The following is a 25,178-nucleotide window of genomic DNA, read 5'->3' on the forward strand; positions in this document are numbered from 1 at the left end:
TGAAGCTTTATTGAAGCAAGTCTTTGAAGAAAAGCTTCTTTTACTTTCAGTCAGAGGGGAACCCGATATAACCCAGTGTCGCTAAAAAAGTCGCGCTATGGGAACGTCACGCTTATTCGCCAACTCGTATAACTCTCCCTTTCAGGCTACATTAGACCCATTCAACCCGAGAGATTTAAAAAGCACCGGCGTAAGTGAGCCAGAGGTACAGTGTGAATCACATGCACACAGAGAGAAGAGCTGAGGCCTGAAAGGACATAATGTGAACAATATTTCCTCAGCTTGTCCACATGGTGAGAGTCCCCCCGCTGGCATGGCCTGAGACACACGAGGACGGAGCCAGATGTGCAGGAATTTAACTCTCCCGCGTCCTTCGGGTCAGACTGACCCAAAATTACAATGGCTTCTCTAAGATATCACCCAACCGTGTAATGTTTCTAAATCTTTCAGGCCAGTGAAATAGGGAATTATTGAATTAAGGATGAATTAATCCTCAGCAGAAAGCCTAAAATATGTTTTTGCTTTGTTTTATTTAATGCTTGAAGATATCTTAGATTTTTTTTTTATCTACATTGTGTTAACCTGCCAGGAATTTGATCATATTTAGTAAAATTATTTAATGTTGTGTTGCCGACATCACAGTATCAATTGCCTCCAAATTCTATCCTTTAAGGTTTGTTCTTACACCTGCCCTACTTTTCATTTTTGTGCCAACATAAAGTGTTCAAATGCATATGAATGTCGTTACTGTTTGTTTGAAAAGCGTCTGCAAAACTAAACTTCACGAAACATAGGACGATTAAATCTTGGTGCAGCTTTCTTGAAAACTGTGAAATAGAGTATTGGGCTCAGTAAAATAGATTCTTGGAGGATACATTTTCCAAGTGCAAATATAGTTATTATCAGTTCTGTTATAAAACAAAAATTCATCTGTCATTTTTTTTTTAGTATTAAGGCAGACAGTTTGCAGACAGTTTATTTAAGTCTGACTCAACTGTGGCAGAGCAGTCATAGCTACTGATTAACTAAGAATCAATTAGTTGTCCTTTCTGCTGTTAATCTGTGTTGTTCTTGGTACCAGACGTGTACAGTTCAGCTATGCTCAGCATACCGTGTATGACTGAAGCCTCCTGTAAAATTAGAGCACAGTTTCAGAATGTGACAAAGGTGAGAATTTCCACTCTGACTTTTAAACAAGCAGCAAAGTCCAGATAAAGAACCAAATGAGGTCCAAGTATTATTTGTTTTTTCCTGTTGTGTTGCTGTGATTTGCTTCTTTTTAAAAGCTCATTGTGACGCGTCATTGTCTCATCTGCTTTGAATAGAGTTTGCTTAAGCAATAAAGCTAAGGGGTGATCTGAAAAAGTTAATTTCAAATGACCACTGTCACAGCATTTTCTTTAGAAGCCAGAACGTGATGCTGGTTATTTCAAGCTTTGCAGTCTGACAGCTGTGATCTTGACTCATAGCTGCAGGGGATGACAGAGTGAGACCCAGGCTCAGATAAAACGATGAGGTGATGACACTTTAGATCCAAACAGTCAAAAGGTCGAGCAGGAAAAGACATAAATGTAATCAGACAGGCTTGTTGAGCCGTACAGGCGCGGACAGTGATTTTTTTCGGAGGGTGGTTTTTGTTTTGTTTTTTTCTTGTTCTTTTTGAGTTGCAGCAACAGCCACAATGAGTCTAAATACTACTTAAATATTCCAACATGTTGCTTTAGTTTTGTTTTCACTTTGTGTTAAACTGCGAGAGTCACTGTGACAAAGTAAATGTGGACAGTTTCGGTTTCCTGCGTCCGATTCCTTTTAAGCTTGTGGCTTTGTGAGGAACAATAGCAGCTGAATGTGACATGGCGTTTGGACACTAGTTGTTGCTTGCACCATTTTATTTATTATCACTCACTGCTAAAGGCAAAGGCAAAAATATGTTTTTGTTGGTGTGTGTCTGCAAAATATCTCATGAACCAGAGGACCAATTTTAACAAAACTCGTACAAAATTATCATTTGATGTACCTCCACAAATGATTGACTTTTAGTGTCTGTTCAGTTAAAAATGGATGTCACAGCTAGTGAAAATTATCCAACACAAAAATGCAAAGTCTCATTCATTCATTGCTAAACATATTGAGCTAAATTGTGATGCGGTAGAAGCTGAGCATCATTCACAACACGTGCTCTGAGCGCTAACACATTTCTCAAAACTGCTTGATCGAAACAACTACAAACTCTGTTCCTTCTTCATACAAAGATCTCAGTGCAAGATCTTGGCTGGATATCCCTCAGCGCACACAGGACAAGATATTTATCAGTGTCATTTTACAGGTTTCAGAGGTGCATAGGGGGAAGTGAACCTGCATTTCTCTGCCACTCGCTGTAGGTTCAGGTAAACAATGTAGACTAAATTGGTTTTGCTTCACCCTGTACACACGGGGTACAAAGTGCACTTATGAAACCAGGGAACACGCCTGTATCTGTTCTGCACGCACGCTACGTGAAGGTACACTGATCAGTCACGGTCCAGTGCAAGTGAAGGTGTGCATCCAGGCGCAGAGGCCAACAAGAGATACCCACAAACGTGCGGGAGGACAAAGATGCTGTGCAGCTCCGAGACGTGTCACAGCTCACTCACAACTTCTGTTCATCTACAGGCTCGGTTTCTCTCTCTCTCCACTTCTTCCTGCAGTGCTTGACATTCTTCAGACACTGAAATAAGGATCTTTGCTAAATTGGCACGCATCCCGAGACAGAGCTCTTTTCACCCTGAAGTGAATCCACTTTAGAAAGAAATGTCCTTGGAGATATAAAGTTCAACAACACTTGGAGTAAAGGATCAAGCAAAACGAGTTCTGGAAATGTTATTCCTTAATGTCAATCGAAGCTAAAAATCTTAACAGTTGTGAAGAGGAACAATCAGATGGTGGGGGTAAGAGTTCAAATCTGCTGCAGTAAAAGCTGTGTCTGACGTCAAATTTCTTATCAGATCTAAAAATCGTGGAAATGTGCACAGAAGGTTTTTATTGTTTTGAAAATGAGCGGATTTGTCCACATCAGCAGTGTTTGGACGCCAGCAAGCTGTCACTTTATCGTCACGCTTAGGCTAACTTCACACAGATCAAACCTTGATGTGCAAGTTTTCCCACCACCGGCGTCAGTGTCTCCGACTTCTGCTGACACAGCAGGGCGACTGAAGAACACTTGGAGCTGACAAGAAATGCTACTGCTTGCTGGAAAAATTAGAATTTTCTTTGCAGCACAGAGGATACGAATGTGGAAATCAACAAAGATCTTTTTAAAAAATTTTTTTAAAAAAGGTCAATAAAGTCAAACTCTTATTGTGCATTCCAAAAAGACATACTGATCCAGGACTGTTCTTGGCTTCGGCTCTACAATAACACTAGAATATGCTGCAAGAGAAATGTGCCAGTAAAAGCTTTGTGACTGTGCTGCACAAAATTAAACAGATATGAGGCAGCATGTTAGAGAGAGGCTGACAGTTATATCTTAAAGGAATAGTTCAGATCTTTCGAAGCAAGTTTGTTTACGTAAAAGTTAGGAACAATTTTTTATCTTACCTGTTGCACGCAGCCCTTTGATCGCTTTCAGTTCAGAGAAATCTCATTTAGTCTGACAAAACTGGATTTTTCTGTCTTAAAACAACTCGAACATTTTACAGCAGTTCATGAGAACACAATTTATAGACGTTTATCTCATTACCATTTTCACATGACACAGCTGTTCATATCATTTTATGGTTATTTGCCAGCAAAAACAGTGGCAGCGGCAGCAAGCTGAATGACTTCTGATGGCCTGGTGCACTTCCAGTTGGAAAATCATAACATTTCTGCCATAGTTTAGTGCAAAACTGACAGCAATGTCAAAGTTTATAAAGTAGCATTTGCATGAACCACTGTAAACTCTTTAAGACTGAAGTTATTTTAAAATGGCAGCAATTGAGACTTTATTATGTATATATTTTGGATTATAATTTTCATATAAGGGTTTGGTGCTTAGACATTCATCCATGTTTTCTGAAAACCTGTTCCCACAGCTTTGACAGCAATCCACAAAGGTGTTAAGTCTGCAAGCCATTAGCTAGTTAATCAAGCCAGAATTAAACATTTTTTGCTCCTAATCTTTTCACGAAACCCTAGTTTAAAATATCTGAACTTTTCCTTTGTTATTATTATTTTTAGCCTAAAATTTTACAGAATATCTACAGCTCTATCCACAAAGCAACATTTGTATCAAAATTCAAATTATACAACAAACAGGAGAAAATAAAATAAACTCCTAATTGTGTGATCACACAGCTTATTTATTGGGTGTGAAGATCTGATGCTGATAATTTACCAAAATATGTTTTGTTTCTGTTTTTTTCATATTGTAATTCATGGACTAAAGGTAACCAGGGTCAGTTAGTTTTTTTGAGGAACTGTGTTACATTTTGCAGAAGTGAAACAAAATCATGTATTTCACAGGCTCCTGAGATAATTCCTAATTTATGTAACCACACACACACCCACACTCTTAAACAAGCCCATGCATATACTCACCATTTCTTTTAAATTATATGACTGATTGTCATCTTTAATACTCGAGTTAATCTTTCCTGTTAAAGACTGTAATTACAGTCTGGCCACAAAGAGAGGAGGAGAATGCAACGCCTGCAAAGTATCTGCCAGCTTCCACAAAACAAACTAATCTCAAAATAATGCGAGTCTTATAGTTTTAAATGTCTTTCACCAGACAAATATGTTTTATAATTGTTCCTATTATCTTTAATTGTTTTATTTTAACTTGCTCCGACTGGCCCGTTTAGTTGTGCAACTTCTGTGTCTTGCCTGCCACCTTGTGCACAGTCATTAGTCCTGCTGTCCTCGATGTCCTGCTCCTTTTGTTAGGCCTGTCTCACTCCTCCTCTCATCTTTCTCACCTCCATCTTTAGTCCGCTCTGTTCACACTGTTTGGATGCGGTAACTGTAAAGTCTGACTGGCACGCTTCGGGAGAGCTTAACCCTGTGTCTTTGTCTCGAGATAATTATCCTGTCTCTGACCTGTCTGGTCGTTTCCCTAATTGTTACCCTGCACACACCTGCAAGTATTTTTGGCACAGGTGTTGCTTGTGCACCCTGAGAGGACTTTAGCTTGTCAGACTATGTTTTTTATGTAACTGTAAAGCAGTGTGAACACAAGCTGGGAGGGGTTACGGTGAATCAGCGCCTGCCTCGTGGACAATGAACTTGGATATTTGTGTTTGCTCTGCAAGTGTACCGTGTCGAGCTGTGTTCCTGGATAAAGGTGAACACGCAAATGATGCTGCCCGGTCATGCCCTGCTGTCCTATAGTTAGAAAGTGAGAAAAGGATCCATTTTTTTATTTATTTAGTTTTTTTTGCTAAAAGCATGTAGAAACTTGTAGATTTATAGGATTATATCCCCAACCACAGAAGGCAGAAGGGCAATAGTGTTTTTGCTTCTGTGCGTATTTGTTTGTCTGTTAGCAAAATATGTCATGAACCAACAGACAGATTTTTAATGAAACTGTCAAAAAGTAATCATTAATTGTACATCTAGAACTGGTTAACTTTTGGAGTCACCTCTATTCAAGATGGCTGTTGCAGCTAATCAACCTTAGCCAACACAAAAAAAGTTATAACTTATAACTAAGTTTACTGATTTTGAGCTAAAGTTCGATGTGTTAGTGGTTGAGAGTTATTCTCAACATATACTCAGAGAACTAACAGATAATATCTTGCCATATTGCATGATATCACACAAAACATTATTGACAAGGTTTGACCAAAACAGCTATAATTAAATAATCATTTTGCCTTATGAGATGATCTTTGCATGCTGACATAAAAGGTGGGGGGGGGTATGCATTTTGAAACTTCATAAAAGTCAGTAGAAGTCTTTGTAAACACACCCAATGCAGGAAAGTGCTGCAAGATATGCGCATTTTCTCACATCCACTTTGAGCAGATATTTCCTGTATTTGCCCACAAAAACACCATGTAATTGTGTAGCGACAGCATACAACCATACATGTTTATTTCCTCATGCTGCTTTAATTTCAGTTGTCTCGCATTTCCAGAGGAACAAGAAGAAGTGCGGCGCAGACAGCCAAACAGAGCGACCTGTTGTATCACCTTCCGTCAGAGTTCATGTCACCAGATCCCATTTGTCCGCCAGCTGAGGACAGCCCGGCGCTTTTCTATCAAACTCTGAAGGGAACAAACACCAAAACAGGAAGATGCAAAAATGAGGAAGAGAAAAGGAGAGGAAAGTGGGAGGAAGGGAGGGAGGTGAGGGCTTTCACAGCTGTTGTTTGGCGCTGTTTCCTCTGATAGGAGCTTTTGGCTGTACTCCCAGTTCTTTAGGTAAACCATCAAAAAACACGGCTACCTAGAGGTACAAGGTGGAGGGGCCGAGTGGGGGTCATGCTGGTTTGTTAACAAAACAAAAGGAATGAGAAAAGTCTTGAAATAACAAATATATACAGAGATTTTTTTTGCAGGGAGTTTGCACAGTCAGCAAAAAGCATGTGACCTGATCTAGTGGGTTTGGAAAATACTGCAAGACACATTCTTATGACATCCATCCGGGTCTGTTATAAAATTAGCTCTTTGTGAGAAGGAAAGGAGGTTATTTGATACCAACTTCATACATAATACTACTGACGACAATACAGTAGCTGTGTTTGTAAAATTATACAACCTAGTGTTTGCTCTGTGTGATGTCGTGGAGCAACGGCGCAGACATCTGCAAAACTTGTTAGCCTCTTATGAAGGGATCAAGGTGATAAGAGGAATCTAAGTCTTTAATCTGTCCCACTGGATGTCCCGACGTGTTTGTGGAAACAGGTCCCACACTCTAAAGCCTCCCTGCAGGCCAAGAAATTGTACAATTACCCTTCCCATAATGACCCAAGACACTGCAGAAAACACAAATCGAGGCTTAACAGGAGCAGCTGTGAAACAAATGAGTGGGATAACCAGGATGCTATTTATTTGACTCTCTGAGGAGAACATTTGAAAAGAAGAATGTCATCATGCCGGTGCAGAATCTTTTCAAAATTTACAACTGTTTACTCAGGAAAGTGTTTATATTTTGAAATGGGGGTTCTGTGACATGCTCATATATAGCTAGTATCTTACCTGTTGTAGACAGCTCTTTTACACAACTGCAGTTTAGAGAGACTGTGTTTATTTATTGGTGAGTAAAATGACTGCCATCATCAAACAACGCCAATATTAAAAAATTTTACAGTGATAAATGCAAAAGCTACTTTAAAATCATTAACAACTCTGTCAGTTTTGCAGTACAAATTTATTTTGACAAAAATAATGGAATATTCCTGGCAGAAGCCCCCAAACTCCATGTGAAGTGCTCTAACTAGCTGTTGCTGTCACTATTTGTTCTTAAAAATAAGTATTGATTTCTATATAAATCATCATGGAATGCAAAATTGACGGCAATGTAAAGGATTATGAAACTGTGTTAGCCTAAACCATTGTGATTTTTTTTAATGGAGTCTACTTTGACCTTTGCACCACTTAGACTAACCATTAGCTAATCAATCATGTCAAAATTAAACTCTGCTTCTCTTAATGGAGGCTGTTCAAAATATTTCTACAACAGGTAAAATATTTACTGTTCATAACCATTCCACAGATCGCTGCTTCAAAAGACCTGAACTACTGTCTTAACGCAAAGATTCCTAAAAGACCCAATCACAGTGGTTCAAAATCCTCTCTCCCCAGTGACTACCTAGTCTGTGCCGCTAGATCTGTTTCAATCTATTTCGGTAAAATGTAAATGCAAGTTAAGATGCTAACGTGAGAGGAAAATAAAAAGATCTCTCAAAAGGTGTTGCCCCAAGAGAGGTTCTTAGAGCTACTTATTTTCTTAGTGAAAAGACTTAGCTATTGTTGCAAGAAAAACACCCACAGGACAAGTACTGCCTTGTCTGAGTATCTCCTTCTAGAGAATTCATTAGAATTTGGATTACTGGAGGTGTCTGGATTGTCTTTCAGGTGTCTGTTGTTTTCTTTTAAATGTATATTCCTTAACTGCTGGCATAGAATTTTAAAAAAGAAAGACTTTTAACGTGGAGTGTTTTTTTTTCCTGTTCCCTCAAGAGGACAGAAAGTGGACCTATGAGCAAAAAACACACACCAAGAAGACTAACAGAACGAATTTCAATAAGTTCATTCAAAACCACTTGTCTAACCACGTCTTGTAAAATAGTCACTAAAAAAAGTACTATGGGAAAGTTGTTTTGCCACAGCTTCACTTTGTTTTCTGCCTGTTTGTTATGTAACCCCTGGTGAGAATAGGACAGCCTCGGTAGCACTTAGCCATTAAAGTGCACCTACAGATCATTCACGGTTGGAGGGTCAGAACATTTATCTGTGGGTCGTCCTAATCTCCTCACTCAAGCAGTGATTGTAAACTGGATGTGAGTCAGTGAGACTTTTCTCACAATTTTTTGTTATTTACTTCATGTGATGTCAAAAACCCATTAAAAAATGTTGTATTGTAATACTTTTTATTTACATTTTGTTTACAACAATCAGCTGCATTATGAAATTAACTTACAGGACGTGAAGATAATATTTATAATATTAGACAAGTGATTCTGATAATACTACAACTGATCAGTTCTTTTATTAAATGTATTCAGTGTCAATCTGATTCATGTGGTGAATTAAATTGATGACCAACTTTTAGCTTTATATTTAAGGAAACTGCTTTCAAAGCAGAAAGTTTAAATTTGCTTTAATAATAAATGTCTTTCTTGTCTTTCAGCTCAACAGTTGATTTCATCTGCCAAACGTTAAAGTTACTTTTTGCAAAAAGAGATGCAACAGCTGCTTTCTTCTCTGCAAATTTGAATATTTCAGATGTTTTATCAACGCTTAGCATAAAAGGCGAAGTCCTGTGTGTACTGTTTCCTCCCACACCCTGACCTGTGTGAGTGGAGCTTAAAGAACAGCAACGCTCAGATGAAGTTAAACAAGCCCGAGGATGATAAATCAGAGTACACTGAAAGGTCAGGCCATTTTGAGTGTGTGGAAAACTGACTGATGGAAACAGTGGAGGATATGGAGGGGAAAGCCTTCTGCAGCAGATGATTAGGATTTACTGTAGAAGTTTTGTAAATGTGAGTGACTTTAGCTGCATGAGAAAAATGACAGGGAAACAAAGTTGCTCCAATTTTAAGGATGAAAACCATTTCTGTTGGTGCTTTCTTAGACCTAAATTAGTTCCTGACGAAGGTTTTTGCTGTTTTTCTATTCTTTCAAACCCTTTTGAAACAACAGTTCTGAAGTTAGGGTTCTGTGGAAGGGGTTATGAACAGTTAATATCTTACCTGTTGTAGGTAGCTCTTTGATCAACCTCAGTTTAGAGAAATAGGGTTTAAATCTGGCAGATTGATGAGCTAACAGCTAGTCTAAGTGAGACTAACACCAAAATAAATGGCTGCAGTCTTAAAATCCCAGTATTAAATATTTGTGTTATCTATGATTTCTGTTTTATAAACTTTAAAAGGCCTTCAGTTTTGATTTCCAAGGTTATTTACACAGTGTATTTGTAAAGTGAGGCAGCAGTAGCTAACTGCAGCACTTCTGTTGTAGCCTTCTTGCAGGAATATCATATTATAACAGCATAAAGTTTATAAATTTTGAATAAAAATTCATTTTAACTCATTTCTGTTCCTGCTGAGTTTATGTCATTGAATGCATTTATAAATGTAACAACAGTTTGCAGAAGTCCAACTCTTAAGTTGTGAAAGCATTTTTCATTCTTGTTTGTTTATTGTTTATCTATGAGAATGCTCATCAATATGATCAGAATTAAATTTTATTTTTACAAATAGAGGTTGTTCAAACAGCTATCAACAAAATATAATTGCTCGTAACCTTTCCACAAAATCCCACATCAGAAGATCTGAGCTATTGCTTTGATATGAGCTACTAAAAATCGGTTCACTTGTGATGTTTAGAATGACCTTTGCTGAACATAGAGTTGCGGTGAAAAGTGGGCGTTGATGCTTCTCTTCCTGTTTGGCTTAAGTTGTTCCACAACAGAAGACACACTTCTCCTGTCACAAGAAAAAGACCTTGGCCTTAAACAACTTGGACAGTGTTTGCTGGAGGTAATGAAAGGTTGCAACCTTAAGTGTAACCTAAATTACCCTTTCTCGTTCCCTTAGAGGCTACGCTTCCTGTTACGTGACACCTCGTATTCAGCCTGGTAATAAATAGGTCTTTGTGTGCATTGAAGCCCCCCTGAAACACTCGTGTCAGGGATGTGGGTGGCTGCCTGCATGGAAGCTGTGTGTCCACATAAGAGGAGATGTGTGAAGGAGAAATAATCACTGATCTTGCTGCTTCGGACAGATCTCTGCTCCAGAAGAGATGCGTCGGTTTCCAAAGAACGTTTGTTTCGCCTAATCCCAGATTGTGTAAACAACACGGCATGAAAAATGTCACGATGACTCTGAGTCATTCATTTCCATGACACCATTTCGGAAAGAATGCGGGGGGGGGTCATTTATTGTCGTCGGTTCTAATTGCCTCTGATAATGGCGTGATGGCAGATGAGATGGGAGGAGTACAGTGTCCTGTCAGATACAACCAGTCTAAACTGCTGTGTGTTGTGGCGAAAGCTTCTTTTCTACGCAACAATGCAAAGGCAGACAGGACGCATCTTGTTAGTTTCACTTATTTGAGTTGGCCTCTGCCTCCATCTGTGTCTTCTTTGAATTTGGAACAGCCAAAAACAATCACAGACAGCCTGACTGAAACTTGGCCCATTTTTACTCCTTTGCCTTCCCACAGCGCCCTGTATGCCAGAAAGGCAACCTGAGCGAGGAAAACAGACTCAGACAGAACATTGCACATCAGCCCAAACTAGTCCTCCATCCATTTCCTCCAGTCAAGGAGAGGTGAGAAGAACTGATTTGAATTTAGGAGACGCAGCTGTGGGTCATAAAAAGCTGATAACATCAGTCTGATTGTGTCATTACCGTTGACTGACTGTACAATCATTGTCTTCTTAGAAAAGCAAAAAATACTTCAGGGGGTTTCCTGAATTGCCTGTCTTTGGTGTGAGTTCATTCGTCTGTCTCATGAACAAATAGGTAGAGTGTAGATAAAACTCTCTGAAAGTAAACATTGGATGTACATCTACAACTGATGAGCTTTTGGAGTCAACTCAATTCAAGATTGCCCCCACAGCCTACTGATCTTAGGAAACACAAAAATGGCTATAGCTATATATATATATTTGGTGTGATAGCAGCTTAGCATCATCGCCAACTCCAACACATAGTCGGAGCACGACACATTGCGGGATATTTTTGATTTGGCATCGACTGTTGGTGTCAACCCCATCTGTTTGTTAGCAAAGTACCTCATGAACCACTGGACAGATGTTAATGAGGTTCCCAGAAAGTAATCATTGAAACTATGTAAATGTAACTCATTTACATTTAGAGGCAACAAGATGGTTGCCACAGCTAATCGACCTTAGCAAACACAAAAATGTCTGTAACTCAGTCAGTGTTACAAAGATTAGGCTAAAATTTGACGTGTTGGTGGCTGAGAATTTTTCTCAATACATCCTCTGAGTTCTAACACATCTCACTCATAACATCAATTCCATAGTCCCTGCACAGTACAAGATGGTTTTTGTTGAAAGGCAGCAGGCAATATGTATGCTAGGCCTTTAATTTGTATGTTTTTTTTTCTCTCTGTCTCTCTATAAAAGAGCTTTTTGAGTACTGCAAAAACACCTGGAGTATGCATGAGAGATTTGGGAAATTTGGAGACACCGGCAAAAAAACAGGAAATCATATTCATTACATTAAAGTCGGGGCTGTTTTTCACTAAAGATCGTGCACTCAGTAAATTTAATCCAGAATGTCATTTAAATGACATTCGCAGGCTGCCAAGTTCTGCTTTTACCTTCACAGAAAAGAAAAAACACATCTCGATGAAGAGAAGGAATTTGAATGGATCTGATAAAACAAACGCATTGCACCACAGAGGCTACACGATGTTGCCCTGCATGTTTTGCTCTTAGCTTCACACCTGGATAAAGTTTATAGGCTGTTTACTCCTTTTTTTCATTCTCTCAGTGTTGTGCAAAAGCTCAGTTTAATGATGTCGCTGCATGTGGCAGTAATTCTTGAGAGTTCCCAGAAGTTCTGTGGGTGTTGTTGGAGTGGCACGTCAGAGCTCAGAAACTTCAAAATAAATTCCGTTCACGTTCACTTTGAAATACTTGATGTCATGTTGTTTAACTTGCCAAAACAGAAAAGTTGTGCTTTTTTAAGCGAGCATCTCCTAACTTATTTTGACACTAAATTACATTACGCCTCTTAATAACAAACTCATTACCACTTTGGCCGTTCCATGACATCTCCTAAATTATATCTCTGAAAACTGTTTATCAACAGAGATGTTTAGTCACAGTTACCAGCCTGCAGATGTTCAGTAAACTCCAAAAATAGAACACCTAATTGGTCCTGATGTTGTAACATTTGGTCCCTTTAATGCAAAACATGAAGACAGAATTTCACAGGAGTGACTGTTTATTTATTTCTTATTTGTTTTTTTCCCAGAGTCTTAAGAGGTACTTCTCAGAAACTGGATGTGGCAAGAGCTCTGTTTTAATATGTTTGAATACAAGCTCGAACAAAAAAGACACTCAATAAAGCTGCAAACATATCTGAAACCTTTGACCTGACTCTGTTGTTTTCCTGTTTATAGTCTCTTCTGTACATTTTAGCTATGGTGTTGCCAATGTTAGCCTTTAGGTACAGTTTTGCTCTACTTAACTTTTAGCTACTGTTTTGCTAGTTTTAGCTCGTTCGAGTTTTTAGCTAGAGTTTTGTGGATTTTTGCTGTTAGATACTGGTTTTCTGGTTTCTGGTTTGAACTTTTAAAAAATCCTTCAACAGATTTCAAATGCACTCATTCAGCACTCAGCATTCACACAAAGAAGCAGTTTCTCCACTTTCGATGTGTTTTCTAGCAGGACTCCATTTAAGTCTTTTCTTTCTCTCCCGTTTGTGTGAGTGTGTGTGTGTGTGTGTGTGTGTGTGTGTGTATGTATATACGTATTCTAGGTACATCATGTTCCCAACCTGCAAGTGAATGGGGAAATAAGATAGGCTAATGATAGGCCTGCCTCAGACCTGCTCCACAAAAGCACCGTCTGGGTGCATTGTGTGGCTGGCTACTGTGGTTAGAGAGAGGGGGGAGAAAAAACTGATGCAGTGTGGGGTAAAAAACTTGGGATTATGAAACAGACATCCAACGGAAAACAGATGGACCGACCTCCAGAAATAATTTTGAATAAAGTCTTTTTTAAAAGACATTCTCAGACAAAGATCTTATCCAAAACATCAACACATTCACCCTCTTTTTAAAATTTACAGAAGACTCACAAGGATTTTTTAACGCTATAAAAGCAGCATAATTATCTGTTCCCCGTGGATCTCCTGAAGGGATAAACTTTCTCAAATAAAAGCAATTTGTTTCCACTATTGATCCACTAATTTTCACTTGAGCTTTTCTTTAAATTGGCTCAGAGTACGTGAGAAGGTCAATCATCCTCATTCCTGATGCAGAGTAAGAAAAAGTGGGATTCCCTTGCAGATGAAAACACTATTTTTATTATAATAACATTGATAATTTCTAATGAATTCATCATATGGCAGTAATCATGCATGAACTGCATTCTGAAGCACCATCCCATATTACAAATCATTATACAAGCTGTAATTCCGTCTAATGTGTATGTAAATTGTATAATTATGATTATGTTTGCTGTTTGTGCTGCTGTTACTCAATCTAATGTGCAGTGCTGCGTGTAAAGGATTGTGTGTTGACAGGACTCCTTATTATCTAATTAGGCGCCACAGTCATGGTCCAGAAAGATAAGACAGGGAGCACAATCCATGGCCACTTTAACCAAACAAAGACACACACACACACGCACACACACACACCACATCAGCATCTACTTTCTGCACACTTACATAACCCCAACAACTGAAACATAGATGGAGAGCTGGAGAGTGTGACAAAGGACAGGGAGGGAAACGGGAATAAAGAAAAAAGGCAAATTATGACGAAGAACAGAGCTCCACAAACATGACAAGTGGTAAAAGGAAGAATTTTTTATGGATGAGGGGCACAACTTTCTATTTTTGAAGTACTACACCAGTTATTTTTCTTTAGTTTGCCGTTTGACAATTTGAACTTTTCCGAAACAAACGGTTGTTTAAGGATTCAAGGAGGATTCAAGGATCTTTTATTGTCATACCAGCTCGCATTTGCATGTTTGTGGTACGAAATTACATTTCAGTACAGCCTGTCCAAAGAACAACACAAATAACATAGAGCATAAGACACGGATAGATGGGATGCCTGAGGCTGCAGCCATGGGAGGCGCTGCCCTTTCATGAGATTAAACACCAGGAAAGATGGAAACCTTTAACACCATTTCAACTTCCTTTCAGTCATCATTTCAAAGCTAAGTAAAGCCAATAAAACTACAGTATTCTTATGAATATTTATTACTTTTAATCCACTATCTTGTTACAAGCACGTCTAAAACATTTTTAAAGGACTATTCTGGTGTTTTAGCACAATCTGTCCAGTACACGATGAGAATTTGCAACATCCTTTACTAAAAGCTGTTTCATAACTAATGGCATTGAAGGCATCATTTTCAACTGGCTTGTTTCTTCACTCTGTGGGCGCTCAATCAGAACACTGTCAAAATCAGAGTGTTGAAACTCGCTCAACACAGTTGATGCATCATAAAACACACACATGCACAAGCCCATGAATGTCTATGTCAAACTCAGGAGGTGTGCTCTCAGTCAAACAATCAAAGTTAGTAAATGTACATATGATTTTAGTAGCAACAGTTAAATTATATATATATATATATATATATATATATATGCTCATTAATTCAAGGTCAAGATCATTAACTCTTTACAAAATGCTTTAATAAAGCTCAGTTTTGTCATATTTACTTCCTACAGCATAGGGATCCTCAAATTAAATCTTATCTGAATCCAAAGTATATGCTTTCTTGCACATGTTTTTTGCATTTATGTTTTTTATTTTTGGCAGCACAGTTATTCTAACCTTTACTGTAATTCTCTGCTTCTGTCTGCAGAGAGAAGCTGTCAGCCCACTGAGAAGTACAGGCCTCCTTTATCCTCCTTTATCTTGCAACGGTTTATTCCACGAAATGTACTGTATCTAATTATCTATTATGCTACAAACCTTTGCAACAGCCCCTAAGAAAGATGTGTCAGACACTGAAACTATTCTAGTTTAGATTTTTTTTTTTTCCTATTTGTTATAATTACTGTTCTTATACTCGACATCATTTATCATTTATGATAACAATGAAAAGAAAGACCATGATAAATGTTCTAGTTTACATGAGGTGCAGCCCACATTATGCAATACCCAAAAACTGTACATGTTACAAGTAAAAATTGATTTAGTTTGCTGCTGGAAATGTTCTGTCAGGAGTTCTTCAGATGTGTATGTGTTGGGGAAATGCTTTTGGAACCACAGGGGAATCCTGGTCTTTTCACAAAACAATTAAATATCAGAGACTTGGATCAAGTTCTGAGGAACAATGTGGCTTTTTTTTACCATGGATGGCCAATCTCCATTGTCCTTAAGTTGATATTCAGTTCTCCTTAATATATCTCTGACAGCCACCTGTGTTTGGACGTGGATGAAAGTGTCTTCAGATCTGTTGGAGCTGACCAGAACAGATTTTTCAGGAGTTCCAATCAGTAACTCCATTTCAGAGTTAAGCGTTTGTGTGTTTAACTCTGCCAGTTCAGAAGGGGGGTGACATCAGCTCCTTCCCAGAATTCTAAAGGACCTTCCCAGCACACCCTGATCTCAAGGATTTGAGGTAAATGACTGATGTGTGTTACGTATGTATTTCTAATCCTCCTCTGGTACACACTGTATCTGCACTCGGGACAGAAGAGCTTAGATGGATTTTACGTTTGTGATGTGTCAACAGCATAACGCTGCAGGTCACCTCTGCGTACGGTCAATGCATTCATGTGCCTCTGTGCGTTTAGGCCTCTGGGTCGCACTGTAACCTCAGTACGGAAATAATCTGAAGCTATCAGTTAGATCAGGATCAGTTTCAGGAAGTAACTTGATTATGGTTTTTTTGGTTAGTTTTCAAATACGTTCTGTCATGTCTTGAAATAATAAATGGACAGGTTTAAAATTTCAACACTCTTTTTCAAATTGTTAAATATTTCTTCTTCATTTTGGTCGTTTGAATCAGCTGGAATTCATAAGGACACGATGGCACTGAAATGGCAATCAGCTGCACTACTTATATTTGTATAGTTGCCAGGAGCAACGGAATGCGAAGCCACAGAGATGTTGGATCGTAAAAATGGCATTCAGCGTCTGTGTTTGCGTGTGTGTTAAGAAAATCGCATGCATGCTAAACGGCATATCTTCTCTATCACAAGCAGGAGACTGGATTGTCCAGTACTACAGCGCGGTAACATAATCCCATACAAACTGACACAGTTATACACTGACACACAGACTATTCAAAGAGCAGCTCCGGGCATCTTCTTCCAAAGCACAAAGGACAGCTGATTCACAAAGTCACAACTTAACAAGGTTGTAAAAAATAAAAGTCCATGAAAAAGCCATTATTGTTCATCCTTATTTAACCTGCAGAAATCAAGCACATGGTTTATTACGAGGTGGAAACACAAATATACACTTGTGTGTGAGTATACAGTAGTTTATAGTGTTTATAGTACTGTGAAGCAGTCATTTGCCTTCACGTTGGTTCATTTTTTTTTTGCACAGAAGAGCTAAAATCATATTACTGGGAAAACTCATAAAAAAGGAAACACTTTTCATGATGTTTTACTTCCATGGATCACATTGAAAGAACTTCCTTTTCCTAAATAGTTTGACATTTTACACCAACATCAACAGTCGGCCTGTATCTTAGTTCCAATAACCATCAACAGGACACTATTTTTGTTCCGTCCTGACTTTGTTTTGTCTTAGTTCCAGCTTCGTGTCTGACTCTTCCTTCAGCTGTCTCTCCCTCCAGCGCTCCCTGTCTGTCCTGGCATCGCTCCTCATGCTTTTTTGTTTGTTACGCGTTGGTTCCTAAGGCTTGCCTGGCTCTGAGTCTGTTTTGTTTTTTTTCCACCCTAACATCCTTCCCTTCGCCTTATTGCCGTCCACGAGTCCGCGTTAAAACACGAACAGCTCAGACTTTCCTTGAGCGTGTACGGTCCAATAAGAAAATATAGGTTTAATAAAAAGGAACCGACTCGAAATTACCAGGACGGAATTCCAGGCAGCAGCCCAAAAAGCCAGGTTTCATTAAAGACTCCACCATAAACTTTAATGCTTCAGTCCGGAGCGTGACTGAATCTGTTTTATATTGGCTGGAAAATATTGGCCAAATGTGCATTTTTGTTCAGAGCCAATCCTGAGAAACTAGAGAACAAAAATAAAGCAATTGATGTTTTTGTTTTTGATGGGGGTTAATTTTCACCCACTGCTAAAAGGTGAAGGTGGACAGTAATGTCTGTATGTCTGTTTATTACCAAAATATCTTGTGAACCACTGAATGAATTTTAATAAAACTTGCAGAAAGTAATCACTGATTGAACATCTAGAACTGACTAACTTTTGGAGACGGCCTGATTGAAGATGGCTGCTACAACCAGCTGACCTTGAAAAGCCCTAAAGCAGCTTCAACTCAGTCAATTTTACAAATATTGAAACATTTGATGTGGTACTAACTGAGAATGATCCCCTAACACATATTCTGAGCACTTTTAATTTCGTCATTAACTATTTTGAGTTAACTCTGTTCTAGAAGACTGCCACAGTCAGCTGACCTGCTCTGCTGTAACCCAGTCAGTGTTACAGATATTGTGCTAACATTTAACGTGGTAATAGCTAAAAGTCATTTACAGCATGTCATCTGAGTGTGACATCTTGTAATACTGCACGAGACTGCGCATCCCCTTGTTTTTAAAGTTTGACCAAAACAGCAATAACTCTGTAATTTATTAATATAAGCTGATCTAAGGCTAACTTTGCTATAACTTCTTTAACTATAATTGCATTTTTTTAACAGTCTTTTCATGTGCATCACTTTGTGTCCCTTTCAGTACATGACCAGGGCAATATAAACAAACTGTGATTGATGATAATCTCAGTTTTCTTGCTTACATCTCTCTTCCCAACCCCCCACGGCTCACACTGATACAGACCAATAATGGAAACAAATGCTCTTTTTAAATAGACATTAATTTTCAATGTGGTTTGCTTCATTTCAAAACAGTATTGATCCAGAAATGTTGTTGGTCCAGTTTTATGGCTATGGGGCTGATGTTTTTGGACTTATAAGCCTTTAATGTGGGCAATGTGGGGATATTAATAACAGTTCTAAGAGCAGCATCTCCCCTCCTTAATACTGCATTGCATTAAATATTTGCAAGACTTCAGATTACTCTCCTCTGATGCAAGAACTTTTTGTAGCAATGGAAGGGATGGAAAAATTACATTTCAGTGATGGTGCAATGATTTCACTTGTTTGTTTTGTTCGTGCCTGTAACAGCCTTTAATGAATCTGAGTTTATAATGAACAAACTTTTCAGTCTTGAAACATCTTTTTAATTTAATAGTATTAGCATGGATTAAATAATATTGTTTTCAGATGAACAAGCCACTGTTGGGACAATAAGCAGATGGTATTTAATCACACTGTCACGAGTTGTATACTGGTGTAAAGTCTAAAGGAAAGTTTGGTAGTTTTTTTGAATGAAATTCATGAATAATGGTTCACATTATGTGTTATAAAGTATAAATGCAATTCTGCTGTACCCCTTTAAGTATCTTACATGTGAGTCTTGTTTAAAAATTTTAGGTATTTGTCATAAGTATCTTACTCATTAATGGTAAAATTTATTTTAAACCAATAGTCTGGAAAGGATTTTGAACATATAGTGAAACAGTCAGGAGTAAAACAGAGAGCACAATGATCCCTGTGTGTGTGTGAGTGTGTGTCGCCCTTCATGCAAATAATTCCTTCTCAAAGACTGAGTAGGGAAAGCTGTCCAGCTGTCTTGTCTTGTCTTCAGGTCTGGCATCACTGATAAGGGATACATGTTCAGATGTAACCTGTGTACAGATTAACCAAACCGGTCACTGTCTGGGAACACCCAGGATAAAGAAGGAATTTATGGTCCTTCTGACTCAACAAAACTGATGGTGTGGCATCATAAAACTTTGTTACAAAATATATTATTAATCCCCTGAAATAAATTAGTTAAAGTTATAATAAAATAATAAACCTAACCAGCCATTTAATTGGTAGATTCTCTTTTTAGGCATGTTTAATGTAATGGTTGCTTTAATGGTTAATTTATGGATTTTTTTGTGAAGGCAATTATTTGGACAACAGAGTCAAAAACAAATCAATCCAAGTTGGACAATAAAGTAAATTTTATTGTATCTATGGTATTGTGTTGTAGCACACAGGATCGATAATTAAAGCCCTTTGCTCAGAATATTTTGACTTCTTGTGGCAAAACTATCATGTGGATTGTATCTCAGTCATAGTGAATAGTGATAGAAGAATCAGACAGATTCTTCTATCATTATTCCTTTGCTGCTTTTGTTGTACTAAACAAAGAACGCCATCAGTGTCTGTAAACACCACCTCCAAACCCGTTTTACAAACCTGATGCTCATTTATCGCAGTCATTTTCCAACCAACCTGTAAAATCCTCTTATTTTTACCCAACAGACCAGAACCAGGAGATTAAAGTCATGCAGCATGTCGTCTTTACACACGTGACGAAGCATCTTACCTGCAGCTGGTCACTGTCATTTGGAACAATTTATCAGTAGATATTCTCTCATGTATGTGAAGCTTTCATTGTGGAACAAAACATTTTGCATATTTTTGGATCACCTAATTTGAATATTTAGTAGACAGACTATTGTTATATTGTTTATTGATTGTCACATTGGCTGCCAGAGTTGCAAACCTCTTTTTAATGCTCTTTTATGGTCCCTTCTGTGAAGTCTAAAAAAAAAAAACATCAGTCTTTGACAACCTGGGGGGAAAAAGCCTCTTTATCTAGGCCTTTGACATCCTGTGATATCTTTTGTGTGTCTGCTGTTTTTAAAATTCCCTTTCATAACTGTGTTTTGCCTAACTGTTAACAGACTGAAAGTCTTGTGATGGATGTCTGTGTCATCGCTGGGTGCTCATGAGCCCTCTTCACCCTGACATCTGATGGCGTTTAGAGGCTGCCAAGAACGAGCCGAATGCATTGTGGTGGAGATATGCAAGATTTGCCCTTCTCGTTTTCCATGATTTAAATCTGTCCCATCAAATACCCCCACCAACCTAAAACCTTGCTGGCTCTGCCTCAAACAGCAGGTAGAACCTACGCTGTCAAATTTTCCATTCAAGCACATTCCTCTGACCCCTGAATTATTTGCATGGCAGGTTTTCTGAACGCTGCCACAAAGCATGGATTCCCAAGCTTCGTGGAATGTCTTCTTCTATTAATAACAAGGAGCAAATGAGAATGATGCTGCTAGGCTCTAATAACATTATCACTAAAAGATGTTTCCCAGTCAAGTGCAAAAGGGAGCAAATAATTTTTTGGTTTTTTTCACTTATACTCTCAGCACACATCTAAAGTAGATCATGACCACAATGGATGAGAAGAGCGTTACAGCACGGAGGAAAGTAAAGACGGGTTAAAAATTAACTCGCCTGGATAATCCGAGGCAGCTTCTGAAGATAACGTGATAACAGACTGATAATGTGTCTTGGCCAGAGAACATGACTGATATGATAAAGCAACTAAATCAATGACAACAACTAATATTTCCATGGTTATTCCAAGAAAACCTTATCAGGACAAACATTATTGCAGATATTTGTTCTGATAAATTAAAGAAAAATGTCGGTTCATAACTGAAAAATGCGTTTAAGAATTACTTTCCTAGAAGAAAACTTTTTATGCACATCTTTTTTTTCTTTTAGTTTGTGTTCAGCTTTTGTTCTTTTATGTCAGGTTAGGTTATTTATGTTTTAAGGCTGATTTGATTTTCACTATATTAAATGAAATAATAAATATTAGCTTCTTGATCAGAACTCAAGATATATGAGATGTTGAATAATTAATCCTGTCCCTGAAATATATAGTTCAGTATTAGTTTTGTTAACTGAATAGTTAAATACTTGTTTAAAATCTTTCAGAAAAACATGTCTTTTCTTGTCTAATTATAGTGAAACTATTATTTTTTATTCCCAAGCTTGATATGTTGTATATGTCCTGTTTTCTAAGAAACAACATTTATGAAGAAAAATTCCAGTAACTTCACAGTAAACGGACATTTAAAGCTGACTTCTACATCGAGAGCAGGTTTATGTTGTCCCTGTGCATGTTGAGATATTACTCTTTGAAATTTAGATGAATTCTGATACTATTACATATGTTTGTGTCAAGTTCAGTAAAATGAGTAACACCTGTGGCTGATGAAACAATAGCAGAATATTCTAGATGTCAAACAAGCTTCCAGACAGAAACCTTGCAGACATTCTCACAATCACTGCGAGGCGAGCTGCCAAAAACAATTAGGCAGAGACAATAAAGGAGTCCAGCCAGTTTTGATTGACGTCAGGCAATAAAAAGGTTATTTAACTTGAATCCTGACAAGGACATGCTGTTTCAGGATGTCTTGGTGGATCCCTTTTTTCTTTACGGAGAGTTTAGCTGTTTGAAAATAAAGTTTTTTTCTGCATGAATATCTTTAAAAAAAAACTACCTGTTGGCATTTTACAAATAGCACTAACTGTCGTTAAAGTGAATATTTTAACAAAATGTCAACACATATTCTGTTTTCATGTGTAAAACGCGAAATATCGTCCATGAAAACTGCTGATGTGTGAATGTATTAAATGCATTACCAAGATGATATGAATTTGGATTCAGTTTTATTCAAGATGTGAACTCATAAAGGGAAATAGTAGTGAAAGGTGTTTGTTACTGTATATAAGTCGGAGATACAACAAAGGTAATATAAGGTAATGCACAGATCAGCAGGTAAAAAGGTGGCCTTGCACTTAATGTGGGTAATGAAAGATAAAATAATTCATTCAAGTTTCATATTTTGGGAGGAGTTTGGTCACTGACCTGTCAGTAAAGCATGAACACACGTACCTGTGAAAGAAGAGCAATATGGACAGCATGGTCTGGTCAATGTTGCTGTTACAGATGCCCTCGTTGAGGAGGAAGCAGGGGTCCCTCACCACCGACTCCAGGGAGTCCTGCCTCATGATGTTGTTCAGCTTGTCCGTGTTCAGGTTCTGGTACATCAGCTGGTTGCAGAGCTGTCGAAAGTGAGTCACGCTGGGGCTGGTGGGGCTTCCAGGGAGGCTCCCCGTGGTGCCGTGGCCCTGAGAGGGACTGCTGGACAGGGAGTCGTCACTTCCACTGGCCAGGTCCAGGCAGCAGCTGCAGACGTCCAGGCCGATGGGCGAGCGGCAGTCGTCGTCTGACATCTCGGCGGGCAAAGACAGTCAGCAGCAGGTGCAGGGACTTCAGTACAAGCTGTCAGAGAGTGACGGGCATAAATTGGAGGTAAAGTTGGAGACACAAGCAGGGAAGCCCGGAACAGTCTAGTGTGTTGTCCTGTCTCCAGTCCAGAGTCAGATGGTCTGAATGTCAGGTTGAGTTCCTCCTGAGAAGTGAAGTTTCGCTGTGCATCTCTCTCCCTGAGCTTCTCCTCCTGTGGCTTCCCTGTTTTATAGCCTTTTGTTCACGGCTGACGTCCTGTGTTCCTACAATGACAGAGGGAAAAAGTACTGCACACACATTCACGCACTCACTCGCATCGGTTCAGCAGGAGTCCACTTGAAAGCAAAACCCAGAAGCTGCTTGGTGCTTATCACTTTGTCTTCCCTGAACTTTTTTTTTTTTTTTTTTTCTGTTGTTGGCGTGCCCAGGGACTCAGGGAGGGGGGAGTGAAATGGGAGGAGAGGAAGACAGAGAGGGTGTGGAAACGCTTGCGATTGGTGAGAAGCAGCCACTGGTCCCTCCTCGGTTCCCTTTTGGCTTAGCCATGCGTGCACTGTGGGTAGGGGAAGGAAACAGTCAGTGAGCTGCAGCATGCTTGAAACATGTGCAGCTCTGTGAGCTCCACCCTGCTGTGCTGACAGACCAAGGAGTGGTTGAGAGAGAAGAGGAGGGGGTCTGCAGGAACATACTGATCTGCAATAAGATGTGATAATTTGTAAAAATAAACTAAAATACATGTTTATCTTAAATTTCTCTGTCTGATAATGAACATTTATATATACAGCTCCAAAATGCATGTGTATATTCAGTGCAAATACTTGTCTGTTTTGGCCAGAAACTGCAGACTTTATGCTCTTTTAATTTAAGGCAGTAAATATAAAGAGCAATGCAAGTGTGTTGTGTTTGTTTATCTCAAAATTTGCATGTTTGTTTTTTGCACGCGCGTGTGTGTGTGCTTGTGTTTGTGGGTCAGTGTGAGTAAGATACGCCGTGTTCCCAACCTGCATAGTAAACAGAACCCTAATCTTATCAGGCCTCGCTGTGTTTGATAAGCGCTTTTGTAAATTTTCATGTCTGTTCTAAAACAGCTTTGAATTGTGCAAGCTTGTGCGCCGCGTTCATGTCCCCCTGGTACACTTGTTGGCGGTGTCGTTGCAGCCACACTGATGCTCCGGGAGGATGGCACCGCTGACCTCAAGCTGCTGGCCAACAAGTGTACAACCAACAGATGGCTGATCATGGAACAAGAAGTAGACAACAAGAAGATGATTATAAATGTCTTACTCTGAAGCATGCAGTTGTTTCAGCTGCAATAAAATCCAAAAAAAAACCCACATCACACCTCATATTGTTGAGCAGCAGAGGGATCAATTTAGCAGAGAAAATGACTGACTATTGCTTTATTGAGTGTGTAATGATGTCCTTGGGCTGTAAGGCTGTTACAGTTTAGTTGGGTGATGAGCGGTGGATGCAGGTGAATGTGGGGGAAGGCTGCCATCTAGTGGACTAAAATGTGAACAACAAGTGAGGACAAGATGAACTTGTCTTTTTACTTGAAGCTCACGTAACCGTCTCGGTTGTGAAGCTGCAAAACGAAGGACAGCTGTTGAAAACATCCTTTTTTATTCTATTTTCTTTAGTCTGGTTTTTTTTCTCCACCTCATGGCAGACAGAAGATTAGCGTCTGAAGGCAAGGGGTGATAATGTTTTTACCAATCATCAAGGCTCATTCGTCTCATCAAGAGAAGATTAGGACCACGCAATTAAAATATAGTTTTAACTGTAAACCCCAAATAATAATTAAAAAAAACATGCTGTGAAACTTAGATTTAATTTGACTTTTATTTCACTGCAGACTGTATAAAACCAACACGTTAGGTTTTTCTTGTGAACTCAAATTTGTTTTTAAATTAACTTTTAAACTTCGTGTTGTGACACATTTCAGAAAACTCGGGTCAGAGCAACTGCAGGCTGTCAGTAAGGTTAAGTAAAAGAATGAAGGTTTGTCAACAAACGCGTGTGGAAAATGTTGAAATTGTTTTAAAAGAAAGCTGTTGAAAGAAAGTTGAAATGTTTTTATATTTCCCCTCTTCTGCAGTTTATATTATTAAAGAATTTGAAGGATTTAGCGTATAAAAGGCAAATACGCAAGCCTGAGTTGGACATCTGTGACCTTTGACACATCCCATTGAACCAAAGGTCATCGATCAATAGCTGATAATGTACATCTACATGTGTTTTTCATGCACTACAATCAGGGGTGGAAATTAGCATTAGTGAATTTGATCAACACACATGCCACTGTGGCGGGTTGGCAATTTGAACAGAAAAGGTGTTATTTGTCCTCTTGACATATAGGGGGCAGTAATGTGTTCGAGTTGCTGCTGTTACGTCGAGCCGCGTTCCCCCATCAGATACGGTTCCCCCTGCGTCTCCGTAAATAATGACTTATCTATTAACAGAATTGTTTAGAGGGGCAAATATTTCTCATTAAAAAAACATC

The 25,178-nt window shown here is 38.8% G+C and overlaps 1 protein-coding gene across 1 annotated transcript in view; it reads right to left on the reverse strand.

Annotated features, from left to right (window-relative positions):
• Window positions 1–23,050, reverse strand: part of tsc22d3 (TSC22 domain family, member 3) — a 35,032-nt gene extending 11,982 nt beyond the window's left edge. The window contains exon 1 of the mRNA XM_037977316.1: window positions 22,319–23,050. Coding sequence (XP_037833244.1) covers window positions 22,319–22,659 — 341 coding nt within the window. The 5' untranslated portion in view covers window positions 22,660–23,050. The remainder of the gene's footprint in view (window positions 1–22,318) is intronic.
• Between the last annotated feature and the right edge of the window lie 2,128 nt (window positions 23,051–25,178).

The sequence above is a fragment of the Kryptolebias marmoratus genome, linkage group LG9 (genome assembly GCF_001649575.2).
Source record: "Kryptolebias marmoratus isolate JLee-2015 linkage group LG9, ASM164957v2, whole genome shotgun sequence".
Classification (NCBI taxonomy): domain Eukaryota; kingdom Metazoa; phylum Chordata; class Actinopteri; order Cyprinodontiformes; family Rivulidae; genus Kryptolebias; species Kryptolebias marmoratus.